The 22,321-nt window shown below is 39.3% G+C and overlaps 1 protein-coding gene across 1 annotated transcript in view; it reads left to right on the forward strand.

Annotated features, from left to right (window-relative positions):
* The window catches only part of cacna2d3 (calcium channel, voltage dependent, alpha2/delta subunit 3), a gene marked incomplete at its 5' end in the record, with an annotated part of 38,686 nt that extends 27,105 nt beyond the window's left edge, over nt 1–11,581 (forward strand). The window contains 22 exons of the mRNA XM_083972245.1: nt 34–108; nt 1,076–1,159; nt 2,751–2,822; nt 2,937–2,998; nt 3,111–3,178; nt 3,322–3,367; nt 3,480–3,577; nt 4,821–4,914; nt 5,940–6,035; nt 6,162–6,283; nt 6,872–6,949; nt 7,079–7,140; nt 7,231–7,275; nt 7,353–7,415; nt 8,337–8,407; nt 8,699–8,774; nt 9,501–9,541; nt 9,814–9,869; nt 9,975–10,092; nt 10,238–10,348; nt 10,592–10,676; nt 11,179–11,581. Coding sequence (XP_083828371.1) covers nt 34–108; nt 1,076–1,159; nt 2,751–2,822; nt 2,937–2,998; nt 3,111–3,178; nt 3,322–3,367; nt 3,480–3,577; nt 4,821–4,914; nt 5,940–6,035; nt 6,162–6,283; nt 6,872–6,949; nt 7,079–7,140; nt 7,231–7,275; nt 7,353–7,415; nt 8,337–8,407; nt 8,699–8,774; nt 9,501–9,541; nt 9,814–9,869; nt 9,975–10,092; nt 10,238–10,348; nt 10,592–10,676; nt 11,179–11,271 — 1,716 coding nt within the window. The 3' untranslated portion in view covers nt 11,272–11,581. The remainder of the gene's footprint in view (nt 1–33; nt 109–1,075; nt 1,160–2,750; nt 2,823–2,936; nt 2,999–3,110; nt 3,179–3,321; nt 3,368–3,479; nt 3,578–4,820; nt 4,915–5,939; nt 6,036–6,161; nt 6,284–6,871; nt 6,950–7,078; nt 7,141–7,230; nt 7,276–7,352; nt 7,416–8,336; nt 8,408–8,698; nt 8,775–9,500; nt 9,542–9,813; nt 9,870–9,974; nt 10,093–10,237; nt 10,349–10,591; nt 10,677–11,178) is intronic.
* Nucleotides 11,582–22,321: the final 10,740 nt, after the last annotated feature.

Consider the following 22,321-nt stretch of genomic DNA (forward strand, 5'->3'; position numbering starts at 1 on the left):
AAAAAAAAAACTTCTCTCTGTGTGTGTCTGTAGTTAGGGATCCACGGATACGTGTTTGCCATCACAAACAACGGCTACATCCTGACACATCCGGACCTCAGGCCTTTGGTAACTCAGTTTCTTCTGCTCTCTTTCACACCTGAACAGTCTCATAGCATTCCCTGACTTTACCCTGTTTTTCCTTTTTTGCTTTGTCCATGCAATTGTATGCATATAACCAAAATGATCTGAACACCTTCCTTGACGAGGGCACACAGAAGCAAATATGTTATCTGGTTAGGAGGCTACATGGGCTCGTATAGTCTGTAATCCCCACCTTTTCCTTTGATGTATGCATGCAGGGATAAAGGCCACTCATAGGGCTGGCTGGCCTGAGATTTCCCAGAGGTAACTTAACACTCGCTGGCAGAGACCACAGCCACTCGCCCTGGGACCGCTGGTTCCTCAGGAGCCATGGCTGTGCTAGTGGATCTGTGTGTGCCAGTGTTAGTGCTATTACTCTCTGTGCAACTGTGCGTGTGTGTTGGTCTGTGGTTTTTTTGTTATTATTTATTTTTTATTTTTATTTTTTGGGTGTGTCTTTGTGGCTAAAACTGTGCTGTGGTTGTACTGTAGTCATTGACTTGTTGTTTCTTGTGGAGCGGACTTCATGCTGTAGCAGCATATGACATGTACTGTACAATGTAATGCGTTGATGTAGGCTTGTTTGAGCGTGGATTGCTTATCAATCATATTAATTCCTTTTAATTTACCTGACAGTGTTAATTTCACAGACGATTTGTTAAATAATTACTTTGCAAAAATACGAAATAACAATGCTTGATAAATAAGAACACACACGTTTTTATTTTAACAGGGAAACACAAAGAAGACAGATTACAGTGAGACAATTCAAAATAGATTCATTTATTTAATATCATGCTCATTTACTTAGAAAATATGTGTCACATGCAGTGTTAAGATAAATTAGTTGCCATGACTGAGCAGTGGTTATCAGTTTAAGTAGATGAGTCAAAATAAAACCCTGTTACACAAGGGGATGATAAAATTGTGTATCTTGTGTTCCTGTGTGTAGTACCAGGATGGTCAGAAGAGGAGGAAGCCCAACTACAGCAGCGTGGATCTTTCCGAGGTGGAGTGGGAGGACAAAGATGACATTGTACGTGTCAAAAACAAACATACTGTGGATACTGAAAAGTTGCCATTATCTTAAAAATATTAATTGCACACAATAAATGAGTAGTAGTAAGCAAGCCAAGGCAAGTTTATTAGTATAGCCCATTTTTACGAACAGTTTCTCTAAAAGGGCTTCACACAGCATCATTACAACATCCTCTGCCCTTAAACCCTCACACTGACCGAGGAAAAACTCGCAAGAAAAAACAGGAGAAATCTCAGGGTGAGAGACAGAGGAGGGATCCCTCACACAGGACGGCCAGACGGGACATAGATGTTGTGTAGAGAACAGTTTATAACATGTAATATGGAACAAATGGTCAAGAAGGAGCTGATGGAGGCAGCTTCTGGTGGGCAGGTTGGGTCATATACAGGGAGAGCAGGACATCTTAAAGGGATAGTTCAACATTTTGGCAAATTGGCCCATTGCCATAATCCCTATAGGTTTAGGAGTAGGTTCGTTACCTTTAATTGTTGGTGCAAGCTGATTTTAGAACGGCGGAACAGAGCTACGCTACAGGCTAATGGAGTTTCTTGGTTTTCCTCATCAAACTCATCAAATACACAATCCAAAACTCCAAAACGCTCTCCTGCACATTCACCACGCTATGAGATAATAACGTAACGTTATGAGACAGAGTTTTTTTCGAGGTAAATTCATGCAAAACCGCTGATGCGCGTTGCCGTCGGGGGCAGTTTTTCGGCAAGCAGCCTCTGCATTTGCCTCGAAAACAACTCTGTCTCGTAACGTTCTGTTATTATCTCATAGCGTGGTGAATGTGCAGGTCACAACTTGTCCACCAGAGCGTTTTGGAGTTGTTGGATTGTGTATTTGATGAGGAAAACCAAGAAGTTCCATTAGCCTCCGTAGTGTAGCTCTGGCCAGCTTGCGGCTCTGCTCCGCCGTTCTAAAAGTAGTTTGCACCGACAATTAATAGGTAACAAACCTACTCCTAAAACTATAGGGATTATGGCAATGTTTGCCAAAATGTTGAACTATCCCTTTAATGGGAGTGGGCAGACCGGTTCATAGGAGCAGAGGAAAGGAGGTGAGGCAGAGGGATGAAGCTTTGGAGAAATCTGTAGAAACACAAAGAGTGCGAGACACTAAAGCCAAACTGAAAAGTGCAACAGATGAGGAGGTTTCTACCTGGACTTAACGGTGCAGAGAGTGTCTGCCTCTCTGACCCACGGAGAGAGCTGGTTCCACAGTAAAGGAGCCCCGTAACTGAAGGCTCTACCTCCCAGTCTGTTTTTAGAGATACTGGGAGTCACTAACAGAACTGCATTCTGGGAGCGGAGTGCTCTGCTGGGGCAATAAGGAACAATGAGGTCTTTCAGATAAGATTGAACTCAGTCTGCTGTTTGTTTGTTGTTTGTATGTATGGTGATTAAATCTAAATACATTTTTTGTGATTTAATTACTTGATTTCGCACTGCAACTGTAGAACTGCATTGCAATGTTAGCTATGTTTATTACCACATAATTACTCCTATCACTGGGCAGTCTGCTGGATCAATGACCCAGCCTTGACTTCTCAGCTCAACGTGACTGCGTGTGCTTTATCTTTCAGCTACGTAACGCCATGGTGAACAGGAGGACAGGTAGTTTCTCTATGGAGGTGAAGAAGACCGTGGATAGAGGGGTGAGGCTGCAGATAAATATGTTTAGTGTCTCCTTATCAGATGAGAGGTGCTCTTTTTGTCGTCTCTGCACCAGAGGAGTAAATCTCATCGGAGCCGTTCTTCTGTTGTTTTAGAGGCGTGTCCTGAAGATGCACAATGACTATTACTATACTGACATCAAAGGAACTCCATTCAGGTGGTAGAAAAGTTTCATTTAATTCCTAAATGACCTTCTGTTGATTTATGTCTCAGCTCCAGTTAAACACTGACTGACTGAAGTTGATTCTCTCCTCTGCCGGTGCTCTTAGTGTTGGAGTGGCTCTCTCCAGAGGCCATGGGAAGCACTTCTTCAGAGGAAACGTATCAGTTGAAGCAGGTACGTCCTGTCATTAACTCTATTAACAAAAGCCAGGGAACAGTTCAGATACATGTCACTCTGACCTGTTTGTTTGGGAGGCCTTATTGTTGCAGGCTACCCATGCTGGCATTGCTGAAGCGTTATTGACTTGTGTTTTTCAGGGCTCCGTGATCTGGAACAGCCAGATGTCGCCCTGGCAGATGAATGGTAACGCCGGGGTTATGGGAGAGGGGCATTCATGCGTTATGTAGGTTATCCCTGAGTTCATCAGGGATGCTGAAGCCTGTGATGTAACAGCGTGACTCTGTTTGGACCACAGGACCTACTGCAACACAGAGGAGCAGCATGAGCATCGTCACCTGACCCAGATTCAAGCCATCAAGCTCTTCATGACGGGCCGCAGACCGCACCTCAAATGTAAGAGACACCTGACTCAGACCTAACTCTGTTGTGCACATGGACTCTGTGGGGTAAACAAATTAACCTTTCTTCGGGTCACCAGTGAACCGTTTTCAGGTTTTAAATGCATAAAAGTACCACATTAATTTGTTGATAGCATCGAGGCTTTTTGAATTTGTCAGAAAACCTCTATTTTTCTTTCACAAAATTCTAAAATGCTCTGGTTAAAATTATGACATTTGTGTTGTTAGGGTCAATTTTGACCTGGTTATAACGATAAGAACAATAATTAGAGTTAAAACTGATATCATAAGTGCAAAACCAACCTTTTCATGGATAAGGAAGCCAAACAATGTAACCAAGAGATGATAAACAAATGGAATGATAAATAATTGTTTTTACTGTGTTTTACAGCTGATTTAAGACTCTGGTCAAAACTGACCCTAACACCATAGATGGTAGCAGAAAGCTACCAAAATACAAGACGAAGGTTATAGGGATAGTTCAACATTTTTGGCAAATTGGCCCATTGCCATAATCCCTATAGTTTTGGGAGTAGGTTCGTTACCTTTAATTGTCCGTGCAAGCTGTTTTTAGAACGGCAGAGAAGAACTCTGAGCTACGCTACGGAGGCTTATGGAATTTCTTGGTTTCCCTCATCAAACTCATCAAATACACAATCCAACAACTCCAAAACGCTCTGGTGGACAAGTTGTGACCTGCACATTCACCACACTATGAGATAATAACGGAACGTTACGAGACAGAGTTGTTTTCGAGGTAAATTCATGCAAAACCATTGATGTGCCTTCCTGTCATGGGCAGTTTTTCGGCAAGCAGTCTCTGCATTTGCCTCGAAAACAATTCATAACGTTCCGTTATTATCTCATAGTGTGGTGAATGTGCAGGTCACAACTTGTCCACCAGAGTGTTTTGGAGTTGTTGGATTGTGTATTTGATGAGTTTGATGAAGGAAACCAAGAAATCCCATTAACCTCCGTAGTGTAGCTCTGAGCAGCTCACGGCTCTGCTCCACCGTTCTAAAAATAGCTTGCACAATTAAAGGTAACGAACCTATACTCCTAAAACTACAGGGATTATGGCAATGGGCCAATTTGCCATAATGTTGAACTATCCCTTTAATATACTGTATGTACTGTGCTGTGTGATGTGATAAAAGATAAAAATGTCACAAATAAGTAAAGAGTAATGTAATGGTGAGGTTTGTATACTGATGGGGTCATGGTGTGACATTCTGCAGGTGACAGGGAGCTGATCCAGGAGGTTTTATTTGACGCTGTGGTGACCGCTCCTCTGGAGGCCTACTGGACTGGCCTGGCCCTCAACAAGTCAGAGTAAGTTACTAATAAAGGCTCATTAATGTTTAGTTTTTTCAATAAGCCATCAGTAAATGTTTGTGGGCCATCATCATTATAAATGTTACCAAATAATTAAAGCCTCTTACAATACCCCATTAAATCTGAAGTCGTAATAATAAATAGATTGTCATGATGAAGCAGGATAAAGACCAGCAAAAGGGAATCTTCAAAATCTGCCCAGTCGAAAACACACTTATCAATGGCGTACTACTGATCTAACATAAAAAGAAGTATGTAATTGATTAACTATAAATAAAGCCAATATTGACATTTCAAAAGCTCTTTCAATGTTATTGTGTGGGGTGGATGAAAATCACTATCACATAATCTAATGCTTTCTTTTTGATTCGTCTTTCATTTGGACTGTAAGAAAATGAAAAATCAACTAGTGTCACTTATTTGGCAAAGTGTATTACAGAACATAACTGTCCATAATACCACATAATACATAAAACCACAGGCAGCTTTCCTTATTTCCCATTATTAGGGAGCTGCAGAGGTTCTGGTCAGTTGCCTTGGCTTCAGCTCTGTACAGCACAGAGGGTGTTATCAATCTATCATCTAACTCTGCGAGAAATTGAACATTACTTAATTAAAACGTTTAAAAAGTAATACAATTATAAAGTGGATGCTTTTAAAGTGAAACATCATATTCGTTTACCATTCAGCTGTTTACATTGTGCTGCTCATATTGTTGTATAGAATCTACTGTTGATATACTACATTGCATAGAAATCCTTTTTTTTTTTACACAATATTCTTGAATCAACAGCACTGTTGGAGTTTTTGAGTCTTAATACCTAAACTAATATATATATATTAGTTTAAACTAAACTAGTTTAAACTAAACTAATATATATATATTAGTTTAATATATATAATAAACAGGAAAACCTATATTACATAATGTTAGTAATGTAATTAGTAATTGTCAGTGATGTTGAACTAGGAAGAGATGCGCGGCTGTGTTTACATGAAGCTGCTGTGCATCATGCCCACAGGAACTCGGACAAAGGAGTAGAGATCGCTTTCTTGGGAACACGCACCGGCCTGTCGAGAACCAACCTGTTTGTGCCTGTCGACCAGCTCTCCAATAAGTGAGTGAACCGCTGCTCGACGCTTCCCTAATCATTTCTAACAGCACAAGGCCAGGGACGTGATTGAGCTTGATGAATCTAATCCTCTTGCACCTCACTTGAGTTTCATTCTGTGTGCGTCCTCAGAGATTTCCTGACAGCGGAGGACAAGGAGGGTGTGTTTAATGCAGATCACTTCCCGTTGTGGTACAAGAGAGCAGCAGAGCAGGTCCCCGGCACGTTTATCTACTCCATCCCCTTCAGCACAGGTAGGCACAAAACAACAGAAGTGATTGCTGCGTCTAATGAGTGAGCTTTAGCTTTTCTGCTCATCCCTCCCAATATCTGCATCTTGCACTGCACAAGTTTATCTCAATGTACTTTTTACTTTGCATTATATGAAGTACATCTGCCTTAGTCACTCTGGATTTTAACATCTAGATTAGTCTTCCATCTCTGCTTCCTGCTATGGTTTGTGGTTTTAACTGGTTTCTCCTGATAGGATGTGTGGCAGAGCACACCTACCTCTTTCCTTTTTAGTTTTTATTTTAACGTGTCTGTTGTTCTGTCTACTAGCTGGAGAAAAGGACATTTAGCGCCATTTCTTTGTTTAATGATGACTGCATATCCTCAGGCTTTGCCGTCATAACCTGAAATGTCCCATTAAGGCATTCATTTCAGAAATATAGGAGTCATCAGGCTGTAGAAAAAGCTCTGACTGGACTCCATTACTGTAAACTAATGGAGTGTTGCTGCTGGTTCCTTCTCGACCGCTGAGCGTTTGGTGCCATCTACTGAGCAGCAAGTGTAAAGTCAGTGAAATGAATTACAGTTCATTCTCTTTTCTTCCTCCCCAGCTTTAGAAAATAAGAGCGTGGTTTTGGCCAGCACGGCAATTCAACTCCTTGACGACAGGAAATCTCCAATTGTTGCAGGTTACAAACACATTTTCATCTAATTTTTTTTTTACATATTTTATTTTAAAATCTTTTTATATATTACATATTTTTGAATTCTCATGTTAGATACTGAACAGTGCTCTATGTGCTTGGTCTTGTGCTCAGCTGTAGGGATCCAGATGAAGCTGGAGTTCTTTCAGAGGAAGTTCTGGACGGCCTGCAGACAGGTAACTACACAACAACTAGTTTGACACAGTCTGCAAAAACGGAGCTTCCTGATTTGGTTTGAGTGTAAACTCTTTGTGTCCTGTGCTCAGTGTACAGCTCTGGATGGAAAATGTAGCATCAGCTGTGACAGTGAGGTAAGAACACACACTTCATTCTGGCTTTTGTTTGTTTCCCCTCTGGTTGTTTTGTTGACTATATCTTTTTCTGACAGGACATCAACTGTTATCTCATCGACAACAACGGCTTCATTCTCGTCACAGAGGAGCAGTCTCAGGTACTGTGTGTTGTCTGTGATGTTCTATGAATAAATGCAGAAATCATGGAAACTTTTTTCGACTTCCTGCACATTCATGAGCTACTGTATGTTAATGGAGTATTTTCTTGTCTGAATGAAGATGAGTCATGAGAGAAAACCTTTCATCACAGCAGTGCCCTGGTGAAATGGTTCAGTCCAGCTTCAGACAATATGGCTTCCCACAGATTTACCAAGTTTAACTTGAACACCTCTAGCTCTGGTTTAAAAGAAAAAAAGAATAAATTAACTTTATTGGCCGAACAGGGCTGTCAAATTTTAGTTGGCGACTAATCGCCAAACAAAAAATTGCAATTGACGATTTATTTGTCTTTTTCTAATCATTTTATGCCACAATTTGATAATTAACTTACACCTTATACACTTACACCTTATGAAGAAGAGCCATTTATTGGCTTTGAACATTGGAACATAGAAATATAAACTGCATTTCTATTTGACTTTAGGCTTTGCAACTAAATCCATGATGCTAATGTAAATAGATGCTCATCGAAATGCAGTCATCAAGGTAAATGTTTGTGGAGCTCCACTAGTGGCGCAATGTGATGTCATTAAAAGAGGACCAGTCAAACCTCAAATGGTGGGAAATGACAAGGGAATTGTGATATGACATTTCTGTTAGTTTCAACCAGCTGTTTTATACAGATGAAAGTGAGCTTCAAATAAGTTTTCTTTCTTGCATTTCTGATTTATCAATATTTATGTAGGTTTGAAAAATCATTGAAGTTGCCCGTATCACTAAACCTACAGAGAATTATCACTCACTATGACTCTTCAGCTCACTCTGGGCCTTACACTCTGTTTCAGTGTTCTTTTTTACACTGTAAATTGTTGTATTTTTGAAGTGCGTGCTTGTGTGTTTTGGCATCGTGTCTCTCTCAGACAGGGCTCTTCTTTGGAGAGGTGGAAGGAGCCGTTATGAACAAACTTCTCCAGATGGGATCCTTCAAAAGGTCTGAACTGCAATTCCTCTCTAAAACACCCACTAGACCTGACCTTAAGAACATATTTTTCTGTCCATAATATGTTTCTGGACCTACCCTCCAACAGTAGGACTGAGGCTGTGTATGTTTTAAACGTTAAACTTGCCTCACTGAGTATGTAACAATCATTTCTTTAATTTAGATCACTTCTCACACTTATTCACTCTAAGTCTACAGATTAAATCTGTCATTAATGTTTAATGCATTCTGTTATATACTGTACCACACAGAGTAAGTAACTGCTGGCTGTTGGTGTTGTAGGATCACGCTGTACGACTACCAGGCTCTGTGTAAGGAGTACTCAGGGAGCAGCGACAGTGCTCGCACTTTATCAGACGTAAGTGCACAGGACAGATTAGCTCAGAGATTTAAAGATAAAGACATTCATTACACAAGATACACTGAATCTATATCTGCATGATCTGAGTATGTGCATAAACCACAGTGAAGGTGTCCACACACTTGTGACAGATTAATTTAAAGCAGAAGTAAGCGATCCGGTCGTTTTGGCTGCTTTCCAGGCAGGCTTTTGAAACCGTAAATTACAGCTTCAAGTCACGACTTACGACTTTGTAGCATTCCAGGCAACCCGCAACTCTTGTTTTTCCGACCTGTTTTACCTGTGAAAGTCACTATAACGGCCACTCGTAAAAACACGAGTTACGGGTTGCCTTGAACGCACCATAACGTCTTGTCAGCCGATGGAGTTAGCAGCCCCCACCCTCGTCATGGATCTATTGGTCCTCGTCCCTACGTCACCACATTCAGGCGCATCCCTTGGCTGCACACACAGCCCTTCATGCCGTTCTCTCTCCTCATTGGATAAAACTTGTAGGATACGAGAAAAGTTTTCTCCTCGGCTCAGAGCAGAGCAGAGTGACTGAGAGACCCGTGTTTCAGACCAAACACTCTATAGAAGTGATTGCTGTCGGAAGATATAACTATTTAAGACTTATATTAACACAAATATATCGCTTACTTCTGCTTTAAAGTTGTTTTTCATGTGAATTGCAACATTTAACCACACAGGACATAACATTATTTCTCTGGTTTTCTTTCTCAGCCTTTCTCTGTGGTCAAGTGGCTCCTGACTGAACTGGTCATGTAAGAACTTCTAAACCTATTTTGTAAATAACATACTAGTTTGTTAGTTACATGTTTATAGGCATACAATCATTTAAACATTGAATGACAACCACAGCTTTTATTGAATAGATACAGTATTGCTGTCTTTATTACTTAACATTTTGTAATATGTTATTTAACTTAACTTGTGCCAATTTCCATCAATGAATATATTAATAATATAATAATAATAATAATAATAATAATATACAACATTGGTTTAAATATGATACTTGTGTTTTTATCATTAGTTTTCTATTAGAATTCAACCTGTACAGCTGGTGGAATGTCGACCTCTCCGTTAAAGGTATCTGATGAATTCATGAGAGCAAAGGGAAATGTGTGAGAGTTGGAAGAACTCTCTGTGTTTTTGTCCAGCACTTGTGTTTCAGTTTCTCTGTCTCACATTCAGCTCAGAGGTCTCGGGGTAAAACCATGATGGTTCCATGTGACACAGAATACCCTGCTTTTGTCTCTGAACGCACCATCAAAGAAACAACTGGCAACATTGACTGTGAGGGCTGCATCAGGTACGGCTGCAGGCTACATCAGATGAATTACTCAATTAATTATTTTAAATATCAATCATTAATTCCCATGATCACAATATCCATTCATATTTTATAGTAATAGTACAAACAATGCATATTCTAACTGTGTGTGTTTGGGCTGCAGATCTTTTGTCATACAGCAGATTCCCAGCAGCAACCTCTTCATGGTGGTTGTGGAAAATAAATGTGACTGCAGCAGTTCTTTACCAGTAACGATGGACCCCATCGAGATCATGTATATCCTTTCTAAATGAAACACTCATGTTTGATTTTCACTCGAGTGCATGGCTAGTTTAATCATGAGGAAACATATAAGTCGACTATCAGAATCATTGTGTTTCTTTAGGGTTGTTTTTGCAGTTAAACCACCCACGCATTCAGTTTGACATCAGACTAAGTGAGTTTAGATGTACTGTAAGTGAGGCTTCAAAAAAAAATGAAACTGTTGTGTGTTCATTTTTATCCTTGACACCTTTGAACACAACGAGTCACTGAAATGTGACAGACTGAAGTTTCAGAAGGACAGGAAGAAACCTGAGTCATGTCATCCTTTCCACCCTGAGGTATGAGAACAAGTCTTGTGTCGCATATACTGAACCCATGTGTGTGCATGTTTGTCTAAATATACACTATAAACAACCCAACACCAACTAAACACCAGAAAGCCAGTTATCAACTTGCTTTCCATTTATTCAAGAACAAATTGAAGTTAAATCTGTCTACAGCATTTGGGTTGTTAGTGTCCAATGTCTTTCTGGCATCACATGGACGTCAGGTGTCAATTAAATCCATTTTGACAGCCAGCCAGTCATAAAAGCTACAATAAAACAAAACAAAAAAACTCCAAAACATACCAGTATTTGGATGCCACAATAAATACAGTTGTGCAAATAGAAAAATGTAATTTAAAGCAGGGTCAATAAACAGTTTACACTGCATCTACACAGCAATACCTTTGTATTTATGGGGCTCGATCTATTGTCTTTTATATAAGCCCCAGTTACTGTTTAATGTAATAGCCATGTTCTGCTCTATATGCATTACAAATGATTGTGTCTACTGCAGGAAAATGCCATGGAGTGTGGTTCAGCTACACGGCTCTCCAGCGCTCTAACAGCAGCTCTGCTCCCTCTGATAGCAGCGACCATCAGCAGGTGACCGTCAGCAAGCAGGACTGGACATCAGTAAGGACTTAACTCGACAAGAAGATGCTTAAACAACACATAGAGAACATGGCCAATCAGAAATGAATTTGCTCATACTTCTGCAAAAGGCAGCGCTCTTCTAAGAAAAAAAAAATCCTTCTCTGTAGCACTGAGACTCACCTCCATTAATGCAGAAAACAGAAATGATGTGGTGCAGAAAAAGAAAAAGAGAGTGCTGGGTGACCTCACTCAGAGCACTGCAGATCACGTCGGTGACAGTTTGTCGTATTGTTGTGAATGTGTTAAATAAGAGAACATGAAGTGTCTACAGTCAAAACAAATGCCTACAAGTGATAACACGTTTCTTTGTGGGGTGGGGGGGGAATGAAAGTTAATGTTTAAGTCAGCAGAATGTAAAATGCACTTTTGAAAAGAATGCTGAGTGGTCTATATTTTTGGCATTAAATTGCTAAAAACTGTTGACAGGGCCGTCACACTTTTCTTCTTCTAGTACATTACATTTGTTTTGTAACTAAGATCATTTTGATGTTGATGATGAGAGGATCATGTAAAATACCAGAGAGACCACAGGAAATGTTAAGGTGTGTTAAAAGACATTTAAAGCTAATGATGCATGAAGTTTCAACAGTGAGTTTTAAGAGTTAGATTCATCCACTCATCCACAGTTCGTCAAGGTGACCACATACTCTTTACCACATGTTGGAGAAAGCTGATGAATAAATACAAAGAAATATTTTCCTTCATTTACACCTTGTTTACTTGTGTCATTCATGTTGTGTAAATGTGTGTGTGTGTACGAGTGTGTGTGTGTCCATGTTGGTGTTACTTGTTAAGGGGGGTTGTGAGACTGAAATAACATTTTACAAAGTTTGAATAAAAAAACCCAACAACATACATTTGGAATATTAAAGGGATATTCCGGCGTAAATTTAATCCATGGTCTAGCGCAGCGTGACACTGAGTTGGACCCCCCCTCGAGAGATGAAGTCTGCTGATTGCTAGCTTCTCTAGTTGTAGCAACTTTATCAAAGACCGCACCATAACAAACAGAGCAGTCTATTTCTCCACGGGCAAACCGCGATCAAAAAGCCACTCATAGCCACAAGTAATGCAGCACCAAACTTCGTCACCAGTACAAACAGAGTCCCCGGGACATAATACGAGGCATCAAACATCTGTTAGCTTTGCCTGGTTTCTATTTAAAGGGATAAAAACACAACTCGCCCACTCTCCTCCAGTTAAAGTTATGCAGCAACATTCTGCATCTAGCATAGCATCCCATGCACTGACAAAACACGTCCGACTCCTCCTGGCAGCGCAAACATTCAGTTCAATCTAAAAATAAGAAGAAGATGACAAAAAGTTGGAATAATGCAGTGGTTGTAATGAAGATTGTCAGGTGTGAGAGGAGAAAACTGCACTATTGAAGCCAACAGAAACAGTCACACACTGTTTTTATGCTTCATCTTTCTCTGAGCAGTTACCTGATGCCTCAGTGTGGTTTCACAGTGCTGGACTCAGTGTCTCCTATAACTACGGTAGCTGGCTTCTCAGAGACAGAGTAATAGCAATGTTAGATGTTGAATGATGTGCCACTCTGGGAAATGACAGAAACCAACCGTAACGTCTGTTCATATTTATGGGAAATCGAATACTGTGCCTCCTCATCTCTCACTTACTTCTGCATTTTAAAACTCTTGACCTTCCACTTCCTCAGAACCAGCTTGTGAGAAAGACACGCAGAGTGAGATCATTATCCATGTGGTTTGCCACAGTCTGTTTAACAAACAAACAGCCTCAGTCCAGTGGATTGGCTCCAGGTACACTGTAGTACATATCAAAATAGTGTGACACCCTGCAAAGGGAGTCATTTCTGTGGCGGGGCGAGACCCCATCCCTCCTGTTTGACATACTTATAATTTCACATGCAAAGTGGTTACATCTTCATTGTTTGCATGCAGTTACTTGTCATTTCGTGCAAATTCCAGATGACCACAGCCAGAATGTGTCAATAGCACAACTGAGTATTGTGCAACACCTGCTCTCAGCAGCAGCAGAGTCGCACGGAGAGGCCACAGAGGCATAAATAGTACATTAATCTTCGGTACATGTTGAACCCACATACTTTCCTGTCAGTTTAAAGATAACACTGCCGCTGTGCTTCTGAGTTCTTTCAGCCTTCTTCAGAAAATATAGAGACCCATGATCATTTTGTGATTTAATAAGATTGGAGGGATGCAGATTTACACTGGATGAAGTCATCTTGTAACCAAGTTGTATTTGAACACGCCAGTTATCTCACACAATTACACTAAATCCAGTCACAACCACTACAAACTTCTATTTTGTGGAAAAATGTCACAAACAAATGTCAGTGCCACTTCCTACAGAAACAGAAACAGTACATACTGTATCAACAGTATCTCACACCATCAATGACCATGTTTCTCACTGATTTAAATCATAACATAGATGCAACTAATGCAAAATACAAAGAATATACAATATTATATTAATACAAATAATTCGCATTCTGCTCTCCAGCAGAATTTAGCAGATTTATTCTGTAAGTGATCCAGGATGTTTGCACCATGTCACCATACACAGTACAATGTGATAAATAATACAGTCATGACTAGTTTGTTCAAGATTATCTCAATCGTTATTTAATCTATTACATTCCACCCTCTGATCACTCTGTGCTCACAAATCAATATTAGTTATTGATCATGAGAAGTAATACATTATCAACAACAATGTTATCAAGTTATCAACCATATACTGTAACATTACTATAAAAGATACCATTATTCAATCAGAAATGGTTTAACAGAAAATAATAATATAATGACACAGTCTGTCAAAATGTAACACAATTATAACACAGTGACTCATGCAGCTTTGTCATATTCAGACTCATATGGTGGAATCCAGTCGCCAGTGTGACACCCGTTCAACAGGATCCAATGATCAGTATGAATAAGCAGGATCCATGTTTTCTCATTTCGACAGGGCGATGTATGAGAATGATGTTTTACGCTTCATGTACACATCACCTCCAGAATAACTCATATTCAGACACTCACAATCATGTCCCAACATGACCTGGCAACATGACCCCCCCACCCTCTCATTATTTTGGGTTACGTGTTTGTGCACAGACCAAGTTACAATTACTCCTTAGCTTAATCAGTTTAGAGTACAAGATTGAATACGTATTAATGCAGAGTTGCATGTCACTGGTATGAAGTAAAAAGAGATGGGGGCCTGGACACTGACTCCTGGTACATCTCAAGTGACTTGAACCTCCGTGTCTCTGTAGTTCCCAGTAGCAAAGGCACAACACCAGACCAGATCAGCTTTCCTTTGTTGGATCTCCTTTTTGGAAAATTGGCCCACTGCCATAATCCCCATAGTTTTAGGAGTAGGTCCGTTACCTTTCATTGTCAGTGCAACCTATTTATAGAACGGCGGAGCAGAGAACACACACAGAGTTGTTTTCGAGGCAAATGCAGAGACTGCTTGCCAAAAAACTGCCCCCCGACAGGAACACACACCAGCAGTTTTGCATGAATTTACCTCGAAAACAACTCTGTCTCGTAACGTTCCGTTATTATCTCATAGCGTGGTGAATGTGCAGGTCATAACTTGTCCACCAGAGCGTTTTGGAGTTGTTGGATTGTGTATTTGATGAGTTTGATGAGGGAAACCAAGAAATCCCATTAGCCTCCGTAGCGTAGCTCTGAGCAGCTCACGGCTCTGCTCCGCCGTTCTAAAAATAGCTTGCACCAACAATTAAAGGTAACAAACCTACTACTATGACTATAGGGATTATGGCAATGGGCCAGTTTGCTAAAATGTTGAACTATATACTATATACTTTATTAACATTACAATGCAGCATTACAGTATAAAAGACAAGGTGAAAAAAACACACATTGTTTAAACCAGCTCTCTGGACTTTCAGCTCTCTGTGTTGTCAGTGTGCCTGCAGGGTGCTGTACATCATATTGAGGGCTGACGCAGGTGGCTCGTCAGAGATGGTGGCGTACATATGGTATACGTCAGACTATAGGAAAGAAACATACCAAATGTAAGAGCTCAATGAATCTTTACTGTAGCATCTCACATCATGAATACACTCAACACGGTGTGCCCCATGTTTCACTCACATCCTCATTTTGTCTCTCTTGATGGTTGAGTTTCACTGAACCTGTGAGTGAGAGAACAGATCATGGTTTTCAGTCAGATTTGACATTTTACTGCACTATCTGTATAAAATAAAGAGGAGATATAATAGAGAGGAGAATCTGAATTCTGTAAAAAAGTGCTCAGTGATTAAATACATGCCTGCATCATAGTACTAAGTACATATACATAACAAGAGCCCAATTTTGGATCAAGTATTGTGTGATTTCACAATAATAATGTGTCTTGTTGTGGTGCTTTTCAATTATGTCATTATTAAAATGTATAAAACTGGTACAGTAAACACTGTAATGCATTCAGTGATGTGTAAAGTGAAACAGCTCACCAGTGGGACTAGATGCAGCGGGTCCTGTGGTTATCATACTGTAGGCTTCATCTCTACCTGCTGGTAGCTTGAGATGATTGATGAAATGATGAGGGAAGAGGAAAAGTCCAGAAACATACAAACATATCCTTAATGACATAATCCAGCAATCACATTTCTCAATTAAAAAACACTTTTTACGGTTACAGTTTTCCATATAGTGAGGCACTGGTGAGGCTTTACAATTCAAACATTTTATACCAGATAATGTGAAGCAGAAAAAAAGTGTTTTCAGTTACCAGTTCTCTGTGGTCATGATTCAGCTGTGTAACATGACCTGCAGCAGAAAGAAAAACAGAGAATAAACTGTGAATACTAAATGACAAAACGTATAAATGCAATAATACATAATAATGTATATGAAAGAGAAATTACAATGTTTGACCACTGAATTTGTTGTGTACTTACTGTTGACCCTGACTCGAGACCTGTAGAAATAGTGTGTAGAAATAAAAGAAGTAAGTTAGAGTAGACAACGTGATCTCTCCACTGATTATCTTCTAATGTCCTGCTGCCCCAAAGCAAGGCACTTAATCCACAACAACTGGGTTCTTCTTTATCAAGACAGACAGCAGCTATCTGAATTAAGTAAGATACACTTTTCTACGCAAGAATTGTGATAGAAAATCAAAAGTAAACAAAGATGTCTTACCTCTTGTTAGAGTTTCTCTCTTAAAAATACAAAGAGAAGGAGAAGGTTTCAGTCAGAGCACTTCGCACCTGCATTGGCTATAACCATTTCTGGTATACTTTCATTGACTGAATGACTTTTTAATTGCTTTACCATGAAAAGGAAGACAGTACATTTATATCAGTCTTTACTTGACATATAAACCAACATAATAATAATAATAATAATAATAATAATAATAATAATAATAATAATAATAATAATAATAATAATAATAATAATAATAATAATAATAATAATAATAATAATGATAATAATAAAGTAACTTCAATTTATATTGCCTTTCAAGAAACCCAAGGTTGTTTCTCACCACTTCTTCTTTTGGTACAGAGAAGTGCCACTCCCAGTAAGATGACACCCATGGTTACTCCAAAACCAGTCACCGCTATCATCGCTATCAAAAAATCCCATATCCTCATTCCTGTTTTGGAAGCTACAAAGAAGTGTTGAAGCCAAACACAGTGAACTCAATGAAGCAGTGAACGTGATAAAATATTGAATTCATGAACATGCTAAACATCATAATTATGTCCAACAGGCTGCTTCACTGTCAGACTACTAAGCAATACAGCACTAATTTGTAAATGAGATGGTACCAGTTTTGAGCATAACACACTGTGTCCAAATTACTGTTGTAGCACAGATAAAAGAAACATGTACTTTGTTATTAAATTATGTCAAACAAAATTGATGTACAGTATAATTTTGTTACCTGATGCTATTTTCACAGGAGTCACAAGAATGGTAGCATTAGGACTGGTAACAGTCAGACCTGTTGATTCAAATGACAAACTTTTAAAACATTGCATAGAAGTCATATATTCTTGCTTATTATTCAGACATATAACAGCTTCAGGTCCTACCTGTGGTTTTAGTAAAACTGGACATAATCTGTATTGTTTTTAACTCCTTTTCCACTGCATCTATATAACAAAATGGATTTGGACCTGTCAGTGTCATGCCTGGACAAATATATGGCAAAATGTACTGGTGCACTTGAGCAGGCAGCAGTAGGAGAACATACTCTGTTAGAAACTACTAACACTCTCAATATGTGGATGATGTTGTTACCTGGTGGTGTCGTATTCACGGTCACAGGAGTGGAACCATTAGGACTGCTAACAGTCAGACCTGATGATTAAAAGGTAAAAAAAAAAAAAGTGTATTTATGCAGCAGTAGGAGAACATGTGCTCTGTGATAAAGCAATAACACACTTAATATGTGTCCAAATTACTGTCTAGTTCAAATATAATATGTATTCTGTTTAATTTTGTTACCTGATGTTGTTTTCACAGGAGTCACAGGAGTGGAAGCATTTAGACTGCTACCAGTCAGACCTGCTGATTAAAAGGTCAATAAAGTTATTTGTATAGAAGTCATATAAAGTGAGATTTTTGCTGTTAGAATGCGTGTCATGTACCTGTGGTCGTTTTGGTCTCTTGTTTTGTGGGTGATTCACTTTCCAAAATGTCTACAGTGAAAGGAAAAGTGTTTTTTTTTTATTATCACTTCAACATAAAACTTCTCTTGTAGCAATATTTACTTCATTCTATGGCCATGTTTTTGATGGATTGACATAAATTTAATTTTTTTCATACATAATACACATATTTCACTAGCTGTGGAGCATTGTCTCCTGACTTACCAGTCAAGTTGTATCCATCACTACGAGGAGACAGAGGGTTGTGTTCTCCTCCCAGACTGTAATCACAACTGGCTTCCTTTTGCTGAACACCATCCAGATGTCTCAGGAAATCGTCTATTTCTACACTAAACGTGCAGGATTTTGTCTTCCATGTGACTGTAGTTTGGAGGTTTGGACTAGTTTGTTCCCCAAAGTACAGTTTGCAGCCTGTTGAGCCATTAGCCGATCCAGGCAGTGAGCAAGTAAAGAGAACTAGGAAACTAGGAGTATGTACAAGACTGAGCTCTGGTTTTTCACCTATAAAGGGTTAATGAAAGATTAATTAAACACAACATATAATCCTGATAACCAACACTGCAGATTTTAGAGCCATCAGTTTCATATGTAGACAGAATGTGTGCAACCATGTGTTTGTACAATCTCATCCAGTAGAAACCTGTACTTTGAGATTACCAGTAAGTGATGTCACACAAAATTCATGTTACCTGATACTGTTTTCACAGGAGTGGAAGCATTAGGGCCGGTAACTGTCAAACCTGCTGATTCAAATCACAAACTTCAGAAAAAATTGCATAGAAGTCATACAGTATTCTTGCTCATCATTCAAACATATAACAGGTCCTACCTGTGGTCTTATTTAACTCCATTTCCACTGCATCTACATAACAAAATGGATTTGGACCTGTCAGTGTCATGTGTGGACAAATGTATGTGTATGTGTGTGTACTGGTGCACTTGAGCAGGCAGCAGTAGGGGAACATGTACTCTGTGAGAAACACCCTCAATATGTGCATGATTTTGTTATCTGGTGTCGTATTCACAGTCACAGGAGTGGAACCATTAGGACGGCTAGCAGTCAGACCTGATGATTTAAAGGTCAATAATATTCTATAGAAGTCATATATAGTCTATATATATATATATATATATATATATATATATATATATATATATATATATATATATATAGGCACGGAAAGGAAGCTGATGAATCAGCATCATCTCACTTTAATTTTTTTTCTTGTTGAGTAATAACTTCTGTAATTTAACACAATGTCACTGTGTTCTTATACAGTAACACTGTATGGTGACATCGAAGCATGTAAAAAAAAAAAAAAAAAAACAGTCACTCACTATGGTGATGGCCACTGCAGTGTCACTACAGTTCTGAGTCACCAAGTATCACCAGTGGGTTCACTCGGGTATTGAAAGCAAAAAATTCTAAATTGTCAGTATATTCCTACTAAAATGTTATTTAGAGGAAATCAGTGAAATTATGGTGAAAATGTTGACATCACTCCCAGACTGTGCAAACAGTAACAGGCTGGGAAAGGTGATGGGTCAGACTGACCTTGAACATGAATCTGATGAAAGGAATCTGTAAGAAATACAATGTATTAACAACATAAATTAAATCAAATGATCAACTAAATGTAGAACGATTAAAACTCTACCAAATGTGCCATTCTGTCAGAGGCAGGAGTTACAGCTGCACAATGAACTGAACTATACAATGATAAAGTAATAAAGCCAAGTTCAATGTGTAAATGGCAGGAGCTGCAGTTTTGTATAGGTACAATGTGTCACCACATTGCTACTGGCACCAGAAGGTTTGTGGTGTTACAGAGACGCTGTTACTGTCTCAATCTTTCATGAACAATGGTCAGTAGCAGTGTTGAATGTTATGAAGGCAGTGAGCTGACATTTCTATATACGGTAATGTTTCACTGATGAGTCAGAGACAGACAGGAGATATATTCTCAAACTAGTCACTGTATTTAGCCACTCCAAAACACTGATGCATAACTGCACAGAAACTCAACTGGAGCTTGTTATCACAGCTTTCAAAACTCAGCCAATCAACATGCAGGTTAGATCCAACACATACAGCTTAAGTCCAATCAAATATTTGTTCCAAATTTGAAGAAATCCTGTGAAATCCCCTCAGGAACCCGATCAATGGTCCCTGGGTCCTACATTTAGAACCACTGCCCTACATACATAATTACAAAATGTAAAGAAAGTTTAACTTACACATGAGAATGACAAACAGGCCTCTATCCATGATGACACTGAATACAGACTGATCAGAATCCTCCAAATATCATATGACTGACTACACTGACATGCAACACACAAGCATCATTTGCAGAACAAGAAAACCACAGAAACCGTCAAAACTGTATCACACAAAGTGAAAATGTGATGCTACTTCCTGGTGCAGATACAAGAGATCATTCCATGTGACTAATGAATAAAATCATACATTTGTTCTAATGGGACATCAAACAGCAACAGAAGAACAAGCAAGAGTGTGTTGGTGGTAAACTATAAGAATGTGACAGTTCATCAATTGTTAAATGTATCAATTTCACCACTAGACCTTTTTGTTTCCTTAAAACACCAACAGCGACACCTGGTGGTTCAACACAGACTAGTCTGGGACTCTGTAGTTAGTGCCAGGTTCTTTAACATCAAGAGCATGTGAACCACGAGGGAGGACAGTTCAGTAAAATGTACTCACATAAGAACAGATAAAACAAGATTAAAACCAGTTCTCCAGAGACCTGATGTTCAGATCTCTTTTCACTGAGCTGCAGTCTCTTCAGTCTCTTCAGTCCAGTGTACAGCAGCGACTCCTCAGGGATCCACAGTTCCTTTTCCTCTGTGGTTCTACCGGCCCAGCCAACAGCAATATCCTCCTCTGTCCGATTCCCTCCGACCTCTAATAGCCATACAATTGTTTTCCTGCATGCTTCTTCTTCTGCTTCTCAGCTTTCTATGATCTGTATTATATACCACAATATCCTATATCATATACCAAATTGGGTTCAGTATGATAGTAGTTTTCTCTGCAGTTGCAATTATTGTTTTACAACTTTTCTTAGAAAATAAGTGGGAGGAGGCAAAAACAAAAACAAAAAACAAAAATCCAAATCTATAAGGATTCTTAGCAGTGCAGTCTATACTTTGCTACCTATTCATTCTGTTAATTTCCATGCACTGGGAGATCGGAATTTTTACAGTGCTACGCGCTGGTGCTCATGGGAAATGGAGTCTTCCTTCAGGCAAAACACTACCGCTTTGGGCCACTGGCGCTGCCAAACTCAACCAATATTGAAAGTTCTTTGGTATACTGCTTTAAATTACCAGATAAAAATTGTATCACATGATTTGTCGGGTGAGAAATGTCAATGTCTGTCCTATTTGGGTATAACTAGAGGTGTGTTTGTTCACCAAGAAAAATATCTCTCACTGACAAACAGGCTGTCAGTCTGTGTTGCCTTGGCCTGAACCACATGGGCGGTCCATCTGCTTACTGCCTAATATCTTCAATATCTTCATATAAACGCATGTCACAATCAGTGCCAACACTGTTTATCTGGTTCCACCAGTCACCAATTCCTCTGTTATCATAAACCTAAATACTGTTTTACCAGGGAAAACATGTTGAAAGACACATCATTTATCATGTATGAAGTATTTCATCTACCATAAAATATCAGAACACATAAATACAATTTTGTTTTGTGTGTGTTAATAATTTTTTATTTAAAGTGCGTTCACACCAGACCTTTTATTTTTGTCACTGTTGCTCATGTTGCTCCAAAAAATCTCTCTGTCACTCAGCTGCAGTCGCTCGTCAGTTCAACAGATCGCTCTGATGACATCATTCAAGCGATTCCAGTGAAATTCACCTAGCTCGGAGCAGGTGCTCTTTTCTTCCTGTTTACAGTGGGACAAGAACTTTACTGTGTAACTTTATTGTCCGGATGGATCTTAGGCTGTTTAGGCAGTTTACATCCTAAGTCAACTTGACACTTGCGCGAGACTTTGCGAGATACTGCGAGATACTTTGTATTACAGCTCCATTTACAGACATGTCGGAAGTAAGACATTTCTTGAAGTAAACAAACCCCTCGGTGAGCCATCTGACGTTGTCTGTGGGATGCAAAGAGCCTAAACAGCCTATGATCCGTCCATTCCCATTACGCTGCTGTGGCAATGTGGGGACAGACAGAACTACTGCAAAACAGGAGACATTAAAAAGAAAATCTTCAGATTCATTCTTTTAGACCTAAAATGTTAGGAAACTAGAGCCCCAGGTTGAATTTGCCTGGAATTGTCCTTT

Source organism: Trachurus trachurus (assembly GCF_905171665.1).
Source record: "Trachurus trachurus genome assembly, chromosome: 5".
Lineage (NCBI taxonomy): Eukaryota > Metazoa > Chordata > Actinopteri > Carangiformes > Carangidae > Trachurus > Trachurus trachurus.